Source organism: Lepisma saccharinum, chromosome 12 (genome assembly GCF_977018435.1).
Source record: "Lepisma saccharinum chromosome 12, izLepSacc3.1, whole genome shotgun sequence".
NCBI classification, from domain to species: domain Eukaryota; kingdom Metazoa; phylum Arthropoda; class Insecta; order Zygentoma; family Lepismatidae; genus Lepisma; species Lepisma saccharinum.
The window spans coordinates 62,179,219-62,203,939 of record NC_139240.1 but is presented as its reverse complement, the minus strand read 5'-3'; the positions used below and the strand labels follow the sequence as shown (position 1 = coordinate 62,203,939).

At 39.0% G+C, this 24,721-nt stretch overlaps 1 protein-coding gene across 1 annotated transcript in view; it reads left to right on the top strand.

Moving 5' to 3' along the window:
* The window catches only part of LOC145996144 (uncharacterized), a 56,892-nt gene that overhangs the window by 14,917 nt on the left and 17,254 nt on the right, over nt 1-24,721 (top strand). The window contains exons 3-7 of the mRNA XM_083132480.1: nt 969-1,074; nt 3,387-3,508; nt 14,515-14,639; nt 18,604-18,929; nt 20,436-20,643. Of these exons, the coding sequence (XP_082988606.1) occupies nt 969-1,074; nt 3,387-3,508; nt 14,515-14,639; nt 18,604-18,929; nt 20,436-20,643 (887 nt within the window). The remainder of the gene's footprint in view (nt 1-968; nt 1,075-3,386; nt 3,509-14,514; nt 14,640-18,603; nt 18,930-20,435; nt 20,644-24,721) is intronic.

The following is a 24,721-nucleotide window of genomic DNA, read 5'->3' as shown; positions in this document are numbered from 1 at the left end:
GGTCTAACAAATACTCTAAAGAGAGTGGTGCATACTCATGCTGAAAGCTGAACTTACAGTTCTGGTGTTTTTTTGCAACTGATTCCACAGCCTTACAGCCGATACAGAGAAAGAGTTGGAGAAGAAGTTTGATCTGTGCATGGGGAGAGAGAGATGAAGAGCCTTGTGGTGTAGTATCACAATTGTTAGAGGAGATAGGAACGTGACTTGAGGTTGAGAACTTTGGACTGTAAAGTAAGAAGATCAGTATGTACAGGGTTCGTCTTTCTTGGATATGCTCACTGGTGGCTGAATTCTATGTTATTATTTGATGGCTGAAAGCAAATATGGAATCAAGGTTTACTTCACAAGCTTTTTAATGAACTCAGATATGTATGTTAATAAATGAGATTCGCAGAATTCATTCATAAAAAATATTTTGTTCAACTAAATATTTCCAACGTTTAATACATTGGTAGTAATAAGAATTTCACATCTGTAATGTACAAATCTCATAGTTTTGGATAAATTCCTAAATGAACATGAATGAACCTCATCCCTGTTTTTCTTTCATATAGCAGTGAACAGTAACAACCAATGTCCGGAAACCACAGAAAGAAAAAAACAGTTTTTCTTTGCCAAATTTGCAAATTATCTTCACATGACCAAACTTTTGCTCTGGCTGTTTCACAGAATCTAGCAGAGAAAACCAGTTCCAATTATGGTCTAACCTCTTGCATTGTGTTTTTATTACCAAATGGGTAATACTACTTTCTGGACATGCCTCGTATTTGTAAGGTTTTGACCTTGGAATTTACAACTTTGAATTGTTCCTGAATTTATCGTGTCACTGGACAAGACACATTTTGCTGTCTTACAGTGGAAAATTCGACCATGGCACCAGACTGTTTTTATCTTGTTACAGCACCAGTTGCTTGTCTTTTTCTTACAATGTGGAAATTCTATTATTGATTTTTATTTCATTTCAGGCATATTTTGCATACAGTGAGGGAACCACTTCCAAAAGATGAGCCTCAGATACCCACTGTGCTTAGTGTTCTTCAAGAAATCTCCAGGAAACGAATGCACGCAAAGGTATTTTTATTTTTACATAACTACCATATTACTACAGCATGTATAACTCACTCTTTGCCCCTGATTGTCCCCTATAACTAGAGCCCAGAAGTTAAGGCATCTATTTTGGTTAAAATATGAGGGACGTTCCGAATGTAAGTTTCATCATTTTTTTTCACAGGGAAGCTTTATTACAGACAGAAGAAAACAATGTCATAACAAAATACAATCTTTTGGCTATTTTTCCACATAGTCGCCACTGACATTGATTCATTTGTCGTACTGTGAAATCAATTTGAAGAAACTCTCCTGGTAAAAATCTGTGCCCAGCGATTTAAGGAAGTTCTTCACAGCCAGTTGCACCTCTTCGTTGCTTTCGAAGTGACATCCTGATAGCGCTGACTTCAACGCAGGAAAATGGTTGAAGTCTGATGGGGCAAGATCGGGGCTGTAGGCCGGGTGATTCAATCTCTTCCATCCCAGACGACAAATGTGTTCTGCAGTGACCCTTGCTGTGTGGGGTCTTGCATTGTTGTCCAAGAACAACCTCGACTCAAGAGCCGTGGTCTCTTGCGTCGAATGGCGGACTTTAGTTTGCTTAGAGTGTGGCAATAGCGTGCCGCACTTCCATTAGTGACCACGTTTCCAGCACATGTCTTTCTGCCATACTGGTTTGCACTCGAATGAGCTTTGGCACATCGGTCTGCTGCTTATCTGTATTCTTCGGCACTCTGCAAATGTGCCATCGCTCCTCTGCTCTCACTCCCCCCGTCGTTAATTCAGGAAAAATTGTCTTTTGTTATGGCAATGTTTTTCTCACTTTGTAATACAGCTTCCCTGTGAAAAGAAATTACGAAACTTACTTTCGGAATGTTCCTCGTATGGAGGGAAAAAGGCATGTATAATGTGGAAAATAGGTACAATAAACCGAAAAAGTGGCAAATTGCAAGTCACTTGTATAATAATGTTGCATGTTAAGGTTGTGTCCCAGGACTAATCCCCTGGAGACACGATGGAGACGTTAAAACGTTAGCTGTACCAGATTTCACCCTCGGTCTTGGAGGGTAGGACCCATTGACCAACGGGCGGCAAGTCAGAGGTAGAGTAGTTAAATTAAATGACTGAGTTTTTATTGTGTTAATAGCAGCACTCCAGTTGACTAAATGGGAGAAGTTAGGGGCGGAAGGAATAGCACCATAAAAGGGCAGGTATTTATCTCAATACCAACACAACACTTTCTGCAGTATGATTTATCTTGTGAGTTATGGAAATCACGTAAGATTGATTAATTCTGCTGTAAATATTTGAGAAGCAAAATTCATTTAAATATTTGACAAGCAAAATTAATTTACACTGCAACTACGTAAATGTACCATTAGAAGGGAAATCTTTAGTTTGTGTAAGAAGTGTAGTTTTTAAAATCAAAGACAAGTTATATTCACCATTTTAATACCGAAATGCAATTTCATGCACTGCTTTTGATGTCAGAATCACCGAAATGCCATTTCATGCACTGCTTTTGATGTCAGAATCACCGAAATGCCATTTCTTGCACCGCTTTTGATGTCACAATCATAGAAATGCCATTTCATGCACCGCTTTTGATGTCACAATCACCGAAATGCCATTTCATGCACCGCTTTTGATGTCACAATCATAGAAATGCCATTTCATGCACTGCTTTTGATGTCAGAATCACGGAAATGCCATTTCATGCACCGCTTTTGATGTCACAATCACCGAAATGCCATTTCATGCACCGCTTTTGGTGTCACAATCACCGAAATGCCATTTCATGCACCACTTTTGGTGTCAGAATCACCGAAATGCCATTTCATGCACCGCTTTTGGTGTCAGAATCACCGAAATGCCTTTTCATGCACCGCTTTCGATGTCAGAATCACCGAAATGCCATTTCATGCACCGCTTTCGATGTCAGAATCACCAAAATGCCATTTCATGCACCGCTTTGGATGTCAAAATCACCGAAATGCCATTTCATGCACTGCTTTCGATGTCAGAATCACCAAAATGCCATTTCATGCACCACTTTCAATGTCAGAATCACCAAAATGCCATTTCATGCACTGCTTTTGATGTCAAAATCACCGAAATGCCATTTCATGCACCGCTTTTAGTGTCAGAATCACCGAAATGCCATTTCATGCACCGCTTTCGATGTCAAAATCACCGAAATGCCATTTCATGCACTCCTTTTGATGTCAAAGTTAGTCCAATTTTTGTACCAAAATCTTGATCTTTTATTCAACATAAATATGTTATTCTTTAAATACTGTTCGAATTACATTGGGATATTTTGTTTACTTTTGCAGGAGGATGAAGAAGAAACCTCAGACAGCATTCCAAAGAGGCAATGCAATCAGTTGGCATATCAGAAGTTCAGCCCGGAGCCTATACTTGTACCCAATGGTGCCATTCTTGAAACAGTTACACAGTAAGTTGTTTAAATGTCTTTGCAGATTGTCAGTGTGTCATTCTGTAATCAAGTGAAGGGTAGTACTAGAAAGTAGATCAGGGTGTCTACCAGTCAGGAAAAGTCAGGGAATTTACTTTTTCTGGAAAAGTCAGGGAATTTACTTTTTCTGAAAAAGTCTGGGAATTTACTTTCTTCTGGAAAAGTCAGGGAATTTACTTTTTCTGGAAAAGTCAGGGAATTTACTTTTTTCTGGAAAAGTCAGGGAATTTACTTTTTTCTGGAAAAGTCAGGGAATTTACTTTTTTCTGGAAAAGTCAGGGAATTTACTTTTTTCTGGAAAAGTCTGGGAATTTACTTTTTTCTGGAAAAGTCAGGGAATTTACTTTTTTCTGAAAAAGTCTGGGAATTTACTTTTTTCTGGAAAAGTCAGGGAATTTACTTTTTTCTGGAAAAGTCAGGGAATTTACTTTTTTCTGGAAAAGTCAGGGAATTTACTTTTTTCTGGAAAAGTCAGGGAATTTTACTTTTTTCTGGAAAAGTCAGGGAATTTACTTTTTTCTGGAAAAGTCAGGGAATTTACTTTTTTCTGGAAAAGTCAGGGAATTTACTTTTTTCTGGAAAAGTCAGGGAATTTACTTTTTTCTGAAAAAGTCTGGGAATTTACTTTTTTCTGGAAAAGTCAGGGAATTTACTTTTTTCTGGAAAAGTCAGGGAATTTACTTTTTCTGGAAAAGTCAGGGAATTTACTTTTTTCTGGAAAAGTCAGGGAATTTACTTTTTTCTGGAAAAGTCAGGGAATTTACTTTTTTCTGGAAAAGTCTGGGAATTTACTTTTTTCTGGAAAAGTCAGGGAATTTACTTTTTTCTGAAAAAGTCTGGGAATTTACTTTTTTCTGGAAAAGTCAGGGAATTTACTTTTTTCTGAAAAAGTCTGGGAATTTACTTTTTTCTGGAAAAGTCAGGGAATTTACTTTTTTCTGGAAAAGTCAGGGAATTTACTTTTTCTGAAAAAGTCTGGGAATTTACTTTTTTCTGGAAAAGTCAGGGAATTTACTTTTTTCTGGAAAAGTCAGGGAATTTACTTTTTTCTGGAAAAGTCAGGGAATTTACTTTTTTCTGGAAAAGTCAGGGAATTTACTTTTTTCTGGAAAAGTCAGGGAATTTACTTTTTTCTGGAAAAGTCAGGGAATTTACTTTTTCTGGAAAAGTCAGGGAATTTACTTTTTTCTGGAAAAGTCTGGGAATTTACTTTTTTCTGGAAAAGTCAGGGAATTTACTTTTTTCTGGAAAAGTCAGGGAAATTTACTGTGTTTCTTGAGAAATCAGCATTTTTGTGGAAGTACACTGGAAGTAGTTGTCCGACGAAAGAAAAATGAATCGGCCTCCCTCGACATCCTGGCCTAACCAAGGAAATTCAAAAAGTTCTAACCAGGCACAATTTCAAGATAGCAGACCAATCCCCTCCTTCCATAGCCTCCCACCTAACCCATTTCAAATGATATTACACCGACCCCAATGTAAGAAGTGTCGTCTACATGATCACCTACACATGTGGAGGCAAGTACGTAGGTATGAGAAAGTGCAGGCTTGATGATAGGCTCAAGGAGCATGATGCTGACCACAGACATGGAAGGAGAACAGGCCTTTCCTGCCACCTCATAGACGAAAACCATAGCATAGACTCAGCCAAAATAGTCATGCAAGCAAAACCCACATTTGGAAAGGTTTTCAAAGGAAACTTATGCAATAGTGACCATGCCCGCCGACCTCAACACTAACCCCGGGGCCCTCAATAAAACCTGGGTTCCCGCTATCAGAAATATGCGCACCCACCCAACCTGCTCCTCCCCCACGACAAGAAACCAAGCACGGACCTCAAGCGTTTGCAAAAAAAACCTGCCTGCACATGCGAACAAGTGCCGCTCCACGAAAGCAGACAAGAGCGGGAACCGCCGCTCCATGAAAGCAGACAAGAGCGGGAACCGCCACTTACAGTGCCAAAACCCCGTTGCGTGGTAAAAGAAGGAAGCACTATGCCCGCACGGGAATAGCAGAAAGTGAAAGGACTATGTCAACTAGCGCTGCCACGAGCACAAGCGGAAGAAGAAGGAACCACGATGCCCGCAGCAAGACAGTACATGCCTAACGAAGCCACCAGATGGGTGGCGAAATCGATTGCGAAAGAAATTTACGTGGAAAAATGAAAAGTAAGTTTATCAGAGTTAGTTACCTATCTCCGCGTAACTGCCAAACAGATATCTTTAGATACAAAGAAAGAAGGTCAAATAGAACTAGAAGGATCATATTTTAAACTATTTTCATGGAGAAATGTACTGGAACTTTTGGCATTTACCACTTTCCTGTTGCAATTGTGTGCATTTTGTTTGGTTGATATCAGGATTAATACATATGAGGGCAAAATAATAAACATGCAGGGAAATCAAAATATAGGAATTGTTCTATGTACCTTGCACTATTTTTCTACATAGTCACCACAGCAGTTCAGGTATTTGTCCCATCGCATCACTAGTTTGAAGATGCCGCATCTGTAGAATTCGGCCGGTTGATCGTGGAACCACTGCGGTGTTCGCTTACTGGGGGCGATGTCTGGATTATACGGTGCATGCTCCAGAATCTCCCATTCGAATGACTGAAATCTGCAGATGGTCCAGTTTGCCACACGGACAATGTTTTCCGTTGTGAGCGAGGACGCCCTGACCGTTCATTGTCATGAAGGTCTTCTCGGCCATTTTCGAACTCTCAACACCACCACTGCACTCGTCTCAAAGCGAGATACATCAGCTGCATTTCCCTGTGGATCTCTATGGGCGTTTGTCCCTTGCTCCATAAATGAATAACACTTTGCTGTTCATACGTCGTGGACATGTTGAGTACTACAGCCATCTTTGTAAACTGACAGCAGTGCCATGCCGCGGAGCAGCTGGGACCGTTCCAAGAAAAACCTATTGCATTGAATGTATATCTTGGTTTTGCAATCACACTAATATTTTGGCTTAGAAAAAATAGGGGCATAGACTTTTCGATTTGCCCTCATATGTTATTAAGTTGTGTTATAATTATGTATTATTTATGCTATAGTTATGATTTTTACAAAAAAAAAATTCTTTGTTTACCATTAGTTACATAAAAGCTTGCCCCTGATCCAACAGTCATTTGCTGTTCAGTTTCCGTTTTGTTATTACTTTTAATGTGAAATAAATATTCTAAAAATTGATTAAGTGGGATTCTAAGTTCGATGTTTTGCTAAAATGTAATGATCTTGTTAGACACATGTTTAAGTACGGCGTACTGGGTGTGGAAAATTTTGGTTCTTTTTCTGGAAAACCTGGAAAAGTGAAGGAAGTTTGTTTTTACAAAATTGTTGACATCCTGTAGATTCAGTGAAGCTATTTTATTGTGTGTTTATTTACGCATTTTTTCCCTTGTCAGTTCTGTTTCTTTCTTGCATCCTGAGGATAGGGATAGAGTGTTGATAACTCTTTGAGGCTTTCTATTTGCTTCTATTCTGCTTGTGTTTCGGTGTGACTATAATCTTTTATTGAGCTGAGCCGATGCTTTGAACCAATTACAGTACTTTTCCACATTCTGACTGATAATTGTATACAATTGCCGAAAACTGTAACAATTAAAGATTGTTCAAAATATTGGCTATTATCAATATTAGGGAACAGCGCTCTACCGGTAAGGGGACCCCAGTCTGGTACTTTCACCTCCTCTGCATGGCTTTGATATGTAGGGACGTAAGTATATCTGGGACCTGTGAAAACGATGCCAAATTTCTCTGTGCATTACCAAAATACACAGAGCATTAACCTTTTGAGACCCAAGGCCTTTTTCACATGTAAGCCTCTCTGTCCCGAGCCGATTTTGAGCAAAATGCAGAGTTTCAATTAAATGAGTGTAGATCGGAGACTAATTGCCCTAGAGAGATGAGTGATATACCGTTGTACGCGGAATGAACCAGAGATTCAGACTATATGAAATTTATGCAAATTCGGCATATATGTGGCGGGGGGAGGGGGCTAACTCTCAAAATTCCAAAATTTCGGAAAAACAAATTAGGTTCCCCCACACTCCCCCCAAGAAAAAAGTACATGACAGTGTCGACATGCACATGGAAATGATCGCTGACATGTAAGGAACACAAAAATATTTGCATTATTATCATATGACCAATGTAACTTGAGTTGTACCCCCAAAAGGAATGGTCGGCATGCCACTGATTCAAGCTTCAAAATGCAACGGTACCTTCAAATGACTATAGCTCAGAAACTAAATGCCCTAGAGATATGAAAGATATACCGTTGTACGCAGAATGAATCACAGATTTAGATGATATATAATTTATGCACATTCGGCGTATATATGGAGGGGAAAGGGCGGAAATCCCCTGAAAATACTTTTTTTTTTAAAAAATGGGGTTTCGATCCCCCCCTGCCCCCCAGAAAAAAAGGATATGAAAAGTTCAAAATGCACATAGAAATTATCGCTGGCATGTAAGAAACAGAAAAATATTTGCATCATTGTCGTATGACCAATGTAACTTGAGTTGTACCCCCAAAAGGAATGGCCACTGATTCAAGCTTCAAAATGCAGCGGTACCTTGAAGTGACTATACCTCAGAAACTAAATGCCCTAGAGATATGAAAGATATACCGTTGTACGCAGAATGAATCACAGATTCAGAGGATATATAATTTATGCACATTCGGCGTACATATGGAGGGGGAAAAGGGGGAAATCCCCTCAAAAATACTTTTCTTAAAAAAATGGTATTTCCCCCTGCCCCCCGAAAAAAAAATGTCAAAATGCACAAATTTATGCAAATTTGGCGTATATATGGAGGGGGAAGGAAGAAACCCCCCAAAAATTATTTTAAAAAATTGTCACTTCACCCAAAAAATGTCCTCGCACTTGGGCACAAAACGACACCTACGCACAATATTCATGGACGACAAGCTAGAATGCAGTGAAAAATGAGCACCGATTCTTGCAGCTGCTTGAAATTCTATTTTTAGACAATGCAGGGTAACCCCTGTCGCAACTTGTGCTAAAAAAAACAAAGGTTTCCTTCAGCGTGCTTCGAAATTCCATTCTCGCAACGCAGATTCAGCAACCAGTCTTCCCCCTCCCCCCCACGGAAAACTTTCATTTTGACATCGGATACTGATAAACAAGCTTCCTTCGAAAGCAGTTCACAGGCGGGAGTGAAAAAGCATTGCTTTAGAACAAGAAAGCAGGTGTTCTTTTGTCGGCAAAAATTTGACCTTGAAAAGAGACGCAAAAAAGAAGACCCTTTTCCTGCCTTTCCCCCCTCCATTTTCATGAAGACAAAAAAAAAATATGCAAAAAAACATTTCTGTGAAATACATGTGTTAGGAACAATATATAAAAAAATCGAAATTCTAGCCAAAAATAGAAAAGTTATAACGTAAAAACTACGACCTTGACACAGCATCTCGATCGAGACGCTTGGGACAGTGAGGCTTACATTTGGGTATCTCGATCGAGACGCTTGGGATCCAAAAGGTTAAGAATAAGCTTGCTGACTGTGCTACATTTGCATGTGAACTCATGGCATATGGCTGTTTAATATTTACCGAGACGTGGCTAACGGAAAATGTTCGTGACAGTGATCTGCCATTTGCAAGTCATTTCACTATATATCGAAACGATCGTGCGACTCATGGTGGAGGTGTTATGATCTGTGATGCAAAATGGCCAAGCAAAATACGTCATGACCTGCAACGGAATTGTGAGATATTGTGGGTCGAGGTTTCAGTGACCGGTTCAAAAAAATCTTCTCTTTGTCTCTTTCTACAGACCGCATGGAAACAGTCCATTGTTCCTCCTGGAAGAATGTCGAAATTCTCTCCTTGTAGCAGTTGCCCTTTTCGGCGACTTCAACCGCTCTATTGACTGGCAAGACCCTGAGAATGGAACAGCAAATTGTGCGAACGATAAGTGGTTTATTGAAACTTTGATTTGTGGCTTGAACCTAAAACAGCACAATTTGTTCAACACCAGAAAGGACAGCAACCTGGACTACGTTCTGTCCACCCTGAACGAAATTAGTATTATGCCACGCAAGAACCTCCTGAGCTCTGACCACGATAGTCCGGACGTGTCTATTTCCATCCCCCCCCCACCCTCTAGAAGAGGACATCGACCCCAGATCCAGAAGAAGCGCTACCTGTGGAACCTAGCACCATGGGAGGAGATAAGACTTTCCCTCGACTCCTTCCCCTGGGGCTTTTTGGAAGATGGAACCCTCGACGACGCAGCTGACATATTTGCAGCTGTCATTCAAGCAGTGGTGACGGACCTCATGCCTACAGGGAAAGACACGAGCATGGCAACTTTGAAAGGATTTCCCGAGTGAACACATGCACAACACCTTCGCTGCTCTGCGACGGCACTCAAAGTATCTTCTTCGAAAAAAATACAAGGAACATATAGACAATATCACTGTAACAATCCCGGAAAACCCAAAAAGCTTTTTTAATGTACGTAATAAACTCAAGAAAAAATAATAGTAGGATTCCAGCTGAAATTACATATGATAGTGAAAGTGCGAAAGGTGGCCAAAGGGCAGAACTCTTCAACGCTTATTTTCTCAGTAACTTCCGCCCACCGTCCTCCCTTGCAGCATTGCCAAACGTAAGGCCAGTCTGTTCCTCCTACCTAACGATGCTTGCCACTACACCCGACAAGGTGAAAAATCTATTGTCTCCTTCAGTTCACCATGCCCTAGGTCCGGACAGTATCAACACAGTGTTCCTCAGGAAAACAGTGCAATCCTTGTGTTATCCCCTCTCCATTCTCTTGAACAGATGTTTCTCGGAAGGTGTCTTTCCTCAAGCTTGGAAACAAGCAAACATCACACCGATTTACAAAAGTGGCAACAAAAATATTGTTTCTTCGTACCAACCAATCTCCTTACTCTCTCCTCTGTCCATCATCTGTGAAAAAATAATCAAGGACAGACTGTATAAATTTGTTTCTCCTTACTTAAGCTCAAACCAACATGGTTTTCTTCCCGGTAGCTCCTGTCTTACAAACCTGTCTGATTTTATCTCGCATGCTATGAAATGTATTTCTAATAATTCACAATTAGATGTAATATACTTTGATCTGGCCAAAACCTTTTATACTGTTAGTCACCGTCTTCTGATTCACAAATTATGCAATAGATTCAACATTCATGTTAATTCTCGCAGATTACCTTAGCAATTGCCAACAACGTGTCGTTCTTCCAGGAACCATATCTAACTTTCTTCCTGCCCTCTCTGGAGTTCCATAGGGTAGTGTTCTAGGACCTCCCTTATTCATACTATTCGTCGACAACCATGCCGACCATCTCACAGCTCCCTCTAGCAATTACCTTCTTTTCGCAGATGACTGTAAAATTTTCAGAGAAATCTCCACTTCCGACAATACTCATCTTCTTCAGAATGACATAACAACATTTACTTTCTGGTGTCTAACATGGGACCTTAAATTACACCCTGAAAAGTGTACTACTCTCACCATCTCCCTCAATAAGAACCTGTTAAAGTCATCTTATTCCGTGTCTGGCAATAACATCCAAGCAGTATCCTTTCACAAAGACCTAGCCATTGTTTTTGACCAAAAACTCACATTTGAAGAACATATAACATCATCATATTACTGACATCTCAGCCCTTACCTTATATTTCAAATCATTCTTTTCCCCAATAATAGAATACTGCTCTCCTGTCTAGTCCATGGTGTGTTCCACTCAACTTTCTAGAATCGATTCAGTTTTTCACTTCTTCCTAGCTATAGTTCGATAGGGTTCCCTCATTACGCAATGTTTCATCTCCGCATCTCTTGTCTTTTCTAAACCTACAAACTTCTTATCAGTGACTTTTGCAGAATGATTTCAGTTATTTATACAAAATTGTGAATGGCAAAATCTGCTGCAACACAAGATTATTTTATACAAAGAAACCTAGACTACAAATTCAAAAAAAAGATCTCTCTTTTACAGACTTGCCACACAATACAATGACCTCCCATCAAGAATCGATATATTTTCCTCCGAGTTTTCTTTTCGGTCTTCTATTAGAAGAAATGTTTGTAAATAATATCAAATAGTGCCATCTATTGCTCATTTTTTGTCTATATGCTTTCTCTTTGTGTTAGTTACTTTTAATTATTATTTTTTAATATATTTTTGCTTATTATTATTATTGCATTTTCGTTGTTGACAATTTCAGTGTAAAATGGCCACCAGTGCTGTATCTGGAATTTTCTCAATAAATAAATAAATATGTTAGTATTCCACTGCAATCATATGCATCCATTTACGAGAATTTTGCTGTAATACATTCAGGAATTACATCAGAATATTAAAGTCCATTTTTTATTTAATACTGATGCAAAATAAATGAAAGCTTTGAATTTTGCATAGTCCCAGAATAATTAGACTATGAAAGTTCCAACCCATGAAATCCCAGAACTCTGGAAGATTTTGGTTTCCAATATTGATACATCGATATGAGCTCAGCTATATTCTTTTAACATCGTACAGGTAATAGTTAAGAAAATCCATGATAATTTTAAATATAAACAGCTACAGAAATTTTTGAAATGTGGCTCCTGGTAATTATTTTAGGCTTACTTATAGAAGCCATCTTGATGTAGTATCATGTTTTTGTTTTCAGAAAATAGATTCCTGTTGAGGTACATGCAATATCTACAAGGGCTGTTCAAAATGAAACCGAACTTCTACAAAATTGAGAAAATGGCAATATTCAGCAGCTATTTGGATCTGTCTCCTTCAACATACTTCCCTACACTGTGCACACACCACTCTCAGCATTTCTTTTAGTCCTGGAACGCCTGCTGGAACTCCAGTTTTTCAACTTGGGAAAGAGGAAGAAGTCTGGTGGTTGTGCGACAACAGTTGGCTGGTGCTTTGCCAAAAACTCAAAGAGTGAGGCATGAGCATGTGTATTATCATGTTGAACCATCCAGGACTTTTTCTGCCACATCTGTGGCCTATTTCTCGTAATCGTTGCACGACGTTAACGCAGAATGCTGCAACTTCATGTGCGGTGAGACGATGGTTGCATGCGTGATTTCCCACACACTGTCCACGTGATTGATGTCGGTAGAGGTGGATGGGCTACCAGATTTTGCATTGTCTGGGATGGAGGTTTGACCCGATGTGAACCCAGGGTGGGTACTCACTGGGATGTCCTTGAATTCTGGGAATTATACGTGAATTATTGGCACTGACAATTTTCGATGCATTCTGGAATGTTTCTCTGTAGACGTGAAAATTTGCAACTTCTATTATTCCAAGTCCCATTGAATTTATACATATAATTAAGAATGCCCTGAAGCAAGTTTTTCATAGTTGAGTTTCAATTTTTATCGGGGAAGGAAAAGAAACTGAAGCTGCATAGAATTCGCTCAATGCGTTTACTTTGTTAGTGCCCTTTGTAGAACAATCTATCTGACAGATGGAAGATTATTGCAAGATAAGATATCTTGAAGTTGATTTAAATTTGAATTTCTTATAGAATTAACAATTTTTAGTGTAACGAATATATCCCGTAGCAATTGTGACTTGTGTTCGTAGATATACGAATATGTGAAATGGAAAATTTAAACTTTACACGCACCTTAATTTCAATATTTTTAATATGAGGGTCGTACAAGGAAAAAGGTTTTTTTTTTTTTTCTTTTTGAAAGTACGAGTCCGATAAATGAAATGAAACTAACAATGTGTTCTTTCGTCTTTCCTCTATATTTACCACACAATGCAATGTTCGTGCGGGCTACTGCGCATGCGCGGCACGTGATTAGCGTGAGTCATGCAGTGAAAAACGTGCCCTGGCCATAAGGAGTAGCGAGTCATAGCGGAACAACTGTTTTGGCGGTTTGGAGTATTACTCACAGATTTTTTTGAAGAAAGGGGAAACAGTCAATGCTGCACGTTATTGACAAACACTGGAGAAAGTGAAGAAAGCAATTTGCCGCAAACGTCCTGGACTCCTTTCTGCTGGTGTCATTCTTTTGGATGACAATGCTCGTCCCCATTCGACATCACTAACACAGGATAAACTTCGAGAAATGAAATGGGAAAGGTTACCTCACCCCACACAAAAAGTGTTCTTCGTTCCCTGGACCCCGAATATTTTGGCAGATGGCTTTCAGAAACTTGTGCAATGATGGGATACATGCTTGTGCCGCCTTGGAAATTATGTTGAAAAGTGAGAAAGGACCATTCTACTTGGTGCAACTTGATTTTTGTCTGTAGCTTAAGAAATATTTTTTATTGCAACATAGGGAAATTTTTTCCTTGAACGACCCTCGTACATGTACACTGCTTAATTGAATTGAATTAGAATTTTTGGATACATTGGAATCACAGAGACCCTATATATTGTTAATACATTTGTGTTTGTATATGTGTGTGGGTTGAAAAGCAATATTGAAGTAGAGAAAACGTCTGCTTGTACCCTTGAATTTTTGGAAAATTCGCCTTGAAAACCGGGAATTATACTTGAATTTTATCATGGTCCTAGAGTGGCCACCCTATGAACCATTCATAACAATGTGTTTGACTGAAACATTCCTCGCCATAGGCTTCATGCAACATGTCATACATCTCTTTGAAAGTTTTCTGCAATATCACACAGAATTTCACACATACTCGCTGCTCTTCCAGTTCCTTCATGGTAGTGTAACTCAAAATCGCTGCGGGCACTCAACACGATCTATTGCATAACTGCAGTTAGCAACAGCTTTGAAACTGGGCAAAGTTAATAACTAAGGGGACCGCTAGGCATCACCTCTGTCAGTTGTCTTCAATGAATTTATACACAAACTTTACAAAAAGAGTTTGTTTTCTTTTTGAACAGGCATTGTATTTTCCACAAATAACCAAAGTATACATTTTCTCTTAGCTGACTTTACTCCATCAACACCTGGTAAATATGAAACAATATTTTTTTCTAATTTTCCAGAGGGAAGAGGTCATTGGAGGAATCACCTCAGTCTCCAGAGAAGCCAATAACAAAGCGTGTTCGAAATAATGAGATATTCAGTTCTCTCAGCTCAAGCAGGAAGATGCCCACCAAGAGAAAAGCTGGTAAGTTCCACCTTTGAATCTTAGTGCGTGTAACGTTTGCGATCATTACTGGATCCTTTTTATGTTATATGTTTATTAATTAATGTAATTAGACTGGCCAGTTTTTAGTTTCATGTGTTTTGGTGATGTTAGTGGCATTTATATTAATGTTGTGCAACTTTTGTGTATGTGTATGTATTCCTGTATGTTTGAAATGACTCCTTTTGAATTCTTGGATGTTGGGGTAGGCGAGTGTGTTGCTGGACAGCCTAACAGGTTAGGTCATTAGCGGGGCCTATAAATAGGAAGGGAACGGAGCAGATGTTTGGTGTAGTACGGCCAAGTGAAGAGGTGTCTGTTTCTAGGGGACAGATGGGAGAATTTTCTTGATACTATGAACCGTTGGGGACCCTAACTTCCTTTCTTTCTTTCTTGTAATACACACACTTGCTGTCTTTACATTATTTCAATAGTTCATTTCATGTGGAAAACCGTGTATATAAGCACATATACCGTATTTACTCATGTATAATGCGCACTTTTTTCCGAAATTTTTGCACCCAAAAACTGTGGTGCGTATTATGCACGGAATAATTTTTTCATGTATACGGAGCCCTATAATGTTATATATCGTTCCAAAGCTTGAATTCTGTAGTTTCTGAATATGGCAACAGTATTCCATTCAAGATGGCGGCACTAATGTGCAATGCAGTTGAAATAAGCTCATCACAGAATGAAGGAACGTTCTGATTTTTTTGTACTTTGGATGAAAGAAAAGATAAGGAGAAAGAAAATAATAATTAAAATGTATTACTGGCAAATAATATAACATATATGGAGTGTGTAAATGCCTAACTGCTAGTTTGAGGATCCTGTATGTGCCTCTTATAAATGTTTCGTCAGTCATGGAAAAAGTATATATTTTGAATGTTATTGTTTACAAAAAGTAAAGAGAAAATGAGGAAAAGCATGCATAAAAGTTTAAAGGCCATTTTCCACGATTTTTCACTTTGCTATGTAATGTTCTGCGACACCAAGAAAAGCAGTGTCATTCTGGCAGAATTTGAGGATGCACCTCTCATCACATGGGATGCGTATCAGCTCTATTTGTTGGGCGAGAAATAATAGAAAATAACTTCCTGAGCACTTGAAATCCATAATGTAATTTTGATCTCCCTTTCTACTATTACAGAATAAATAAGGTGGTTAAAGATTTGGGATGATAAACACAGTGGAGGGAGAGGGGGGGAGGTGGCTTGGGTTGGTGACTTACTGTTTACACAAGAGGATATTCTCCTCTTAGTCAACATAGCAACAGGTGACTCATTGAATAGGTATGATGTCACCAGCTCTCGATTGGCATAGCAACAGCTTTACGACCTACAACTAAGAAAGTCATTTCGTGAACCTGGATTATACTGCGCATTATACACGAGATATAATTTTTTTGTCGCTTTTCCCCATCAAAAACCAGGTTGCGCATTATACACGTACGCACATTATACACACGTAAATACGGTACCTTCGGCCACCTTTTTTGGTACTGAAGGGTTATTTTTTACTCTTGAAACCAGTGGTTACACAAGTCTGCACAGTCTCTTCGGGATGGGGGGACAGGGTACACAGAGATAGGGATTTTGTGAATAACGGCCAAGTTTTAACTTCTGTAAATAAGCTTATATGAATAAACCTGCATATATCAAAAGGGAAATGAACGTTATGTTATGATTTGAAGAAATACCTGACTATTGCCAATAGTAAGTGCTATATTTCCACAGAACTTCAGATACTGCATGTGCTTTGCACCTAGGGACAAAGTTTTAAAATGTATGGGTGTGTATGTAAAAGGTGCGAGGTGTAAATGGCTGTAAATACACAATATAAACACTTATATCCGTAAGATTTTGTTTTTGTTTCATGCAAAGTAAGATGTCATGCTGTAAATGCCAGATTGGAACAGTTAAGTTTTTTGTTTTGTTGTGAAGCTCACTTTATACACAGATAGGCTAATCGCTACTAGACCTACAGTTTAATGTGGGATCCGAACCACTGTGCAATGTACCTCGACTGAGTATTGAACCTGGGACCCCTTGATTAGTGGCAGTTGTGTATATATGACTTTGGAACAATACTGTGGTTCAATTAATGTTTGACGTTCACGTTTTTATTGATTCATGCATTTTGAGGTGTGTCAAAAGTAATTTCGTTTCGTTTTTAAATTTTATTTTAGATGAAAGAACAGGAGGTGACAGTTGCTATTCACCATTCCCTTAATGAATGATTTGTTATTACTTGGACAAATGTGTTAATTCAAGATTTCAAATTAGGAGAACAATCAGATATATCGCCAGCTGAATACATTAGAGTCTCACTTATCCGACATAAACGAACCGGCAGAACGTCGGATAATAGGGAGATGTTAAGAAAAAGCCTATTAAATGTCAAACTAATGTTATAATTTTACACATTACGAACCTAATACAGTAATCATGTTTTACAACAATACAAAAAAAATTAACTGGAAAAATGAACTTACAGTTACAGAGTTGTCTGATGTTAAACACAGTACGTACGTACAGTACTTCAAAAGTTCAGTCCTGTGATGATTGAAATAAATTTTTGATCGTAGTCTTGCTTTCCTGACGATTACAGTTTCTTCGCTGCGAAGTCTTGCCATCTTTACAGCATCATTATGTCGATTCCTGTAGCTTCTTGTTTCTCAATGTATTTAATTGCAGTTTCCAGAGCCTTAACTTCGTCGTTATGTAAAATTCTGCGAGGCTCAACAGTTTGTGCTTGATCTGGATCTTCAATTTCGTTGTCTTCGCAATTGACAAGAGCGGCAATTTCTTCATCAGTTATTTCATACTGATCATCATCCTTCATAAATAGACTACGCTCACACTCGCAACACAGTTCTTGTTGCCGATTGATGATTTTTTTTTTTCCGGTGGTATGTCAGATAAGGGAAGGTCTGATAAACGATACTCTACTGTACTATTTGTCGCATATCCATCTGCATGTACTTTTGAAGTTGGATTTGTATGGAATTTGAATACACTACACGGTTAGTGCAAACATTTTAGCACTTGACATCCAGATATGTTACTTCGGAACATGATAACATCATCAACTTATTTCCGATGAAAAGTGGAGATACGATAATACAGTATTCAGCTGGCAATATGTAGATTTACGTTCCAGGATTTCACATTTTCCCACATATATACTGTAGAGATATGGTGATTGAAAGTACGAGAAAACCTCGTCAAGAGATTATTTATGCTTGTTCATTAACTGGAATTGTCCGACCGCCGAGCAATCTCAAGAATGTGCACGCATTGTTATTTCCTCAGTGTTTTGACAAATACATGGATTTAACTTGATCCAGCATGTTCAAAAGGTGTAATAACCTTTCGAGGCAAAAGATTATTAAAGCAAGCTCACCCCAGAGCTTGCTCTCATTTCTCTCATTTTACTTATTTACTTTACGTCGAACTGAACTTTAACAATGGTGTACGAAGTTTACGGCTGCATAAGCCTTGCAGCCACTCGTGCGGGATTGCTCGGAAGAGTGAGCCGAGGGTCACGGTACTGAACCTTGGCATCAGTCACAATAATGTCAGCAAGAAGCATTTGGACAAGATACATCATTCGTTTACCAGATATGAACAAGCGTGAATAACCTAAATTCAATCATCCATATCTCCTTTCTCTCAGTCGGAGCAGGTTCAACTCTCAAGTATATTTAAGCTCTACCTAAATGTGTCATTGTTGCATCCCTGGGACCTCAGATCCCTGGTAAAAGGGGATAACAACAATACATTGAATCTTCATGACCCCAACATAGTAAAATGTTATAAAATTTTCCCACATTTTAAAGTTTTTTCAGTTTGGTTCCCTGAAAAACCTAAAATCGAGGTTCTGCTGTATATATATTTAGGAATACACTTGAGTTCAATAAATTTAATATACTTTGTTCCAGAATGTTGGTCACGTAGCAGTACACCAGATCTCATGGGAAAGTTGTGTAGAAAATCATCGGGAGTTTCACCTGAGCCATCCCCACCAGATGCAAGTTCTAGCTCAAAAGCAGACACACAAATAAGCACGGGTTCTGCTTCCAAGCGGGAGAGAGAGCCCGATACGTCTTCATCCTCCAAGAAGGAACGGATTGTGGAAGATAATCACAATATTTCTAGAGAAGAGGCCTCGCAGAATTCCAGGAGGGAGCCTATTCAAGACTCACGGAAAGAGAACCCTGTTATGACCAAGACTAATCATCCTGTTGAGAAAAAGAAGATGCCACAGGTATTTCTTTTACACTTAGTTCTTAGTTGATGTGTGTGTTCATGCTTATTTTTAGTTCTGAACTGATGCTCTTACAGATTCCAGCGAAATGTCAATTGCAATTTCCTCCTCCTCCTCCTCCTCCTCCTCCTTCTTCTTCTTTCTTTAACACTAATTATTGAAAGGCATAATGTATAAATTTTACCTCCGTTGAATGCCCTGTCTGTAAGAAAAAAAAACTAAATCAATTTCATCTCTCTACGACAGTTAGTTCTGAAATTTCGATTATTTTTTTGTACTTCATGGAAAGTTTTAAAAGCTGCACGCTTGAAAAGGCTCAGGCCATGTCCAGATTGGCAGACGCTCCGTCCCGTTCTCTCCCGTTGCTTTCGTCTCTGCCGTCGAAGTCGTCCGAATCTACATGTCCCCTTGCAGTACGGTTGTCAATTTTCCCGGCAGGTGTCGCCAATTTGGACAGTGTAGTTAGCATGAGTCCCCGGATGGAACGGTGCTCTAGGCGACATCTGCTGCCGATTCGGATGCAACCTCAGTCTTCAACAAGAATACACTCGCTTGAGGCTCAGTCTTATAAAAGTTCAAGGGTGGGCAGTGACATGTCGCAACAAATTGCACTTGCTCCATGTGCATTTGTAGCAACGAGCCAAAAAACAAGAGAATCGGTTGCCAAGATAAACACTTCTGTCTGTTGTTTTCAATTTGCACAATGTGACAAGATAAGATATTGAAATTTGATTTTATTTCTATGGTCATCATTTGGATGTGCATTGCATTGCCATTGGGCTGACAATCATTACCAAGATTGCAACATTGCAATTAAGAATTAATTATGGCTGTTCCATAAATGATAGCAACATTGGATATGATCAACATATATCCACATAAACAAGCTTCAATTACAAAAAAAAATGCATATTTTTATGACAGATTTGTGAGATGTTACACACAATTGAATTTGACTTCCATAAAAAAAAAACACAAAAGAATTACATTTTTGTCTGAATAGAAAACACACTGTTAAAATTGCTTTCTCTTTCTTTTGTATAAAAGCAGGCAACATCTACAGTCTACGGTAAATAATTTCCCTTTCCTTTTTATATCACTGTACATGTGCACATGCCGACCTTCATGGCCAAGTGGTTAGCACATTGTGCTACGGCGCCAGGGGTCCCGGGTTCGAATCCTTGCTTGGGCATTGATGTTTGTGAGTGTTCATTCATCACTTTCATCATATCATCACTCATCCCTATCTTCGCAAATTAGCCAAAAGTGGCACAAAAAGCGAAGCAAAATAAAGCAAATCAATCAATCAATCAACCAGTGTGGACATGGGTGTTCGTTGTGTAGCCCTGCATTAATTTTCATATTATCCTCATCGTTGAAATTAGCCAAAACTGAAAGAAAATTGACGTAAAATAACCAAATCCGTCAATCAAAAGTCATACAGCGGTAATGTTTCTTCAACATTGTATTGTCATTTACATAATCATAATTCTTCAATTGTTTCAGGAACAAGTAGATGACATAGATATGGACAAGAGAAGGAAGAGCACAGACAAGAGCTTCTCTTGGGAGCTACGTACAATAGAACGCATCATAAAGGACAAGCCCCCGTTTGCAACAGGAAAACCAGTTTACACAGCAGAGCAACTGTCAAATTACAACAGGAAACGGATGAAAAATGTGGACAGGTTTCTAGCAGTTCTAGGTCAAAAAGGTAAGGAAATCATTGTGTTTCAAGGTTTGAAGATATGTTTTAGACACCATGTACAGACTAGTGGATAACATTTTAGTTACCAAAGCTGACAACTTAAGTCACTAAATGTTATTCAGTAGAAAACTAGTGTGTTTGGGAAATCCCAATTTCAGTGCTTATTAGGGTCACACAACAATGAAAATTGGAAATCCTGGAAAAGTCACGGGAATTTACTTTTTTCTGAAAAAATCATGGAAATGTCAGGGAATTTTACTGTGTTTCTGAAAAAATCACCGTTTTTGTAGTTGTACACTAAAGGTAGGTTTTTGAACAAATAAGGAAAAGTAGAAGCAAGAAATTAAAAATTTGTTGTGGACAAACCATATTTCAATTTGATATACTGAATATTACCGGTAGTTACAGTAAAATTGAATATCAAATAATCTAGGGCCATGTTTAGGACTATTTTCATGTTTAAATCTACGAGGGATGATCGAAAATAAAATACAAAGCCTTTAAATTCCAGTAGCTATGTATTTAATAGATGGGTGGCTGCGGTGGCACAGTCGGTAACGCGTCTGACTACCATGCTAAAGGTCCCGGATTCGATCCCCGCCCGGTTCAAATCCGGGAACTTTTCTAACGGAAGCGGCCCTGGCGCCCACCCAGTGTCGAATAATATGGGTACCTGGGGGAAACCCTGGGGGGTAAAGGCAGTCAGGGGCATGATGCTGATCACATCATCCCAACCACGACCGGATCAAGAAAGTGTGGGGCGTTACCCCCACACCCCCTATATGCCTTCATGGCATGGTGCTATGCACAGAGGAGCACTTGACTTTTTTTCTATGTATTTAATAGATGAATACAAACGGACTCACGTGAAAGAATACTTCATACACTATTTCTCAACATAGTCTCCTCCCTGGTTCAGGCCTTTATCCCAGCGCTTCAGGAGGTTCATGATGCCTGTCTCATAGAACTCGGGGGTTGGGGGTGTCCTGTTATCGGAGCCCAACCCTTACGTATTGGCCTGGCAGGTTATGGGTGGCATGTGCTCCATCATCCAGCATACTTCCCAGAGCTTGCTACGAGGGATTACCATCTTTTTGCTCCTTTGAAGAAGCATCTCGGAGGACTCCAGTTTCACTCTGATGATAATGTCAAGCACGAAGTAAGGGTTTGGCTCCGACAACAGCACCCCGATTTCTATGAGACATGCATCATGAACCTCATATAGCGCTGGGATAAATGCCTGATCCAGGGAGGAGACTATGTTGAGAAATAGTATGTATGTATGAAGTATTCTTTTACGTGAGTCTGTTTGTATTCTTCTATTAAATACATACTGGAATTTACGGGCTTTGTATATTTTTTTCCTGATCATCCCTTGTACTACAGTAAGTGACTATTGGAATTTCCCACTTTTTTTTCAATTTGTTGGTTGTATGCATTTGTTAGATATTAGGATTAATACAGATACTACACAAAATTTTATTATGATTATGTATTATTTATTAAAAAAAATCTTTGTGAACCATATGACAGTAAGTGCTAAGTATTACCTAAAAACTCTTCCCTGATACCCCTTTTCAACAGTAAATTTCTATTCATTTTCCCTTATTATACCTTTTACATCTGAAGTGAACATTCAAAAAACTTATAAGTGGTATTGTAAGTGTGGTGTTAGCTAAAATATAGTAGGGATGGGACCGATTAATCGGTACTCTATCGGTGTCGGCCGATACAGGCATATCGGTGTATCGGTAAAATTACCGATTATTTTACTGATCCGATATATCGATAAATATCTGATAATTTAGTGCAAACTTCTGCCATTTTGTTGTAATTTTTATGGATAATCTCCATGCCCTACTTTCTAAAAACGTAAATGTCTAAATATGCAATTTCTTTTTCACTGCAGTCACCTCGAAACACACATTTATTAAGGAGGTCAATGAAACTTTCTGGTTCTTCAAGGACCATTTCTAATTTTATATCGAATCGGTAGAATTTCGGTTATCGGTATCGGTAAATTTTATATCGTTACTTTATCGGTATCAGCCAAAATTTCATATCGGCCCATCCCTAAAATATAGTTCTAATTGCTTTAGTCTGGAAGATCTGGGAAAATCATGGAATTTTGTTTTCATGAAATTGTAGACACCCGGAATAGATTTACATTGCAACTGCCAATTTTTACCGCTGTTGTGTGAACACAGTGGAATCCTTGGGTGTAAGGGGTTTGGAAGACACCGAAATGTCAATCTCACTTTCATGTAGTACACCTTGGACTGCACTTAGTAAACTAATGAGGTTCTGGCATGTGGACCCATGGCCAGTATCATCCTCCGTGGGACTTGTGTTGTAGCCATTCACGTGTTTGTGATTGTCCTTTCATCCATCTTATCTCATCGCCATTCATCCTCATCTTTGCAATTAGCCGAAAGTGGCAGAAACGTGAAGTAAAATAACCCAAATCAATCACTCAACAGGGTGTCTACAAAGGCTGTCGCAGAGAAGGTGAGACTAATTCCTGTATAAGAAAACAGCTACCTCCATTGGCTAGCAAATGTATTAGGGTGAAAATTTGGTTCATTAGCTGCCGATTGAGACCAAAATGAGTGCAATAGGTCAAAAAGTCATGATTGCGTAGCAGTTAAGAGACAAGCATATACATGGACCCCTCCAAGAATCATTAAAATGAAACAAAAAACTTACAAACCACAAAATTTTTATTCAGAATCAGCCATATTGAGTAGACATACATCCTTTTCAAAATAGGCACCATTGACAGTTAAGCAAGCATCCATACGCTCCTTCCACTTTGTGAATGTCTTTGAAACTTCGTCGTCAGGTAGCGAACTGATGAAAACTTGCGCTGCAGTGATCACTTCTTTGTTCGTCATGAAATGACGACCACGTAAAGCGGTCTTTAAAAGTGGAAATAGCCAAAAATCGCAGGGTGCAAGGTCCAGGCTGTATGCTGGATGCAGGAAAATTTCTATTTTTCTCTTCGTCGCGTAATCCTGAAAATTCTGCGCGGTATACGGGTGTGAACTATCATGGTGCAATATGAAGGAGTTCTTCAAATGCAGCCTCTTTTTTGCTATGTGCTGGCGCAGAGTCTCAATGACTCTTTGTTAATACTGTGGCTCTACTCAGTTTGTCTTGATCGGCATACACCTGTTGAAACATTGCATATGTTTCCGCAGTACTTTTCCCTAAACGCCAACAAAATTTTATGGCATGTCGCCCTTCATCTTGAACACTCATCGCGGAAAGCAATGTTATACACAAAAACCTGGAGGGGTAAACGAAACACGTTCCACGTAAATCAACACAGCTGCTCACTAACGTGGTTTCGCAACATGTGACAACTTGCTACGGAAACAGAATGAGTCATCCTACACGACGCGACTATTGTCGAAACCATAGGCAGTGTTGCCAAGCTAGGAAAAAATATGTCTCCTTCTCTGCGACAGCGTTTGTACGAGTCATCAAAGTCAAGAAAAATGAAGAAATCAACAAGTAGGTCAGGAGGTCAATAAAAAGTCAAGTCAACTTGCTATCACAGTGACTGATTGATTTAGTTTATTTTACTTCACTTCTCTGCCCCTTTGGCTAATCGCATAGATGAGGTTGGTTGATTTGGTGTTTTAACCTTTAAACAGCCGAGCCGGTTTTCGAAAGTAACCCCACGCGATTTTTAAATTTTTACACTTATTTCAGAAAAACGTTATATCTCTGAGACAATTTGAGCAATCTACTTCGGATAACTTTTGTTTGATAGCAAAAACATCAGAGCACGGGACCGTGTACAATTCAAAAAGCCCAAGTGAGAAAGACGGAGTTGGGAGGGGCCAAGTCCCCAAATTTCAATGAGAAAAAAAATCTGGCGTTCGCTCCCTCTTCTCCCGTTATTTTGGAAAAAGGGTGGAAACTTTTGCATTGTTTTCAAAGAATAGACCTTTTGCAACAAAGTGAAACTTGTTTCAAGTCCCTAGTCCTCATACAGGCTGAAATATGACGCTATATGTACAATCCTGCATTTTGGCTAAAAATGGCTAATTTGCATATTAGAGACTAAATTAGTTCT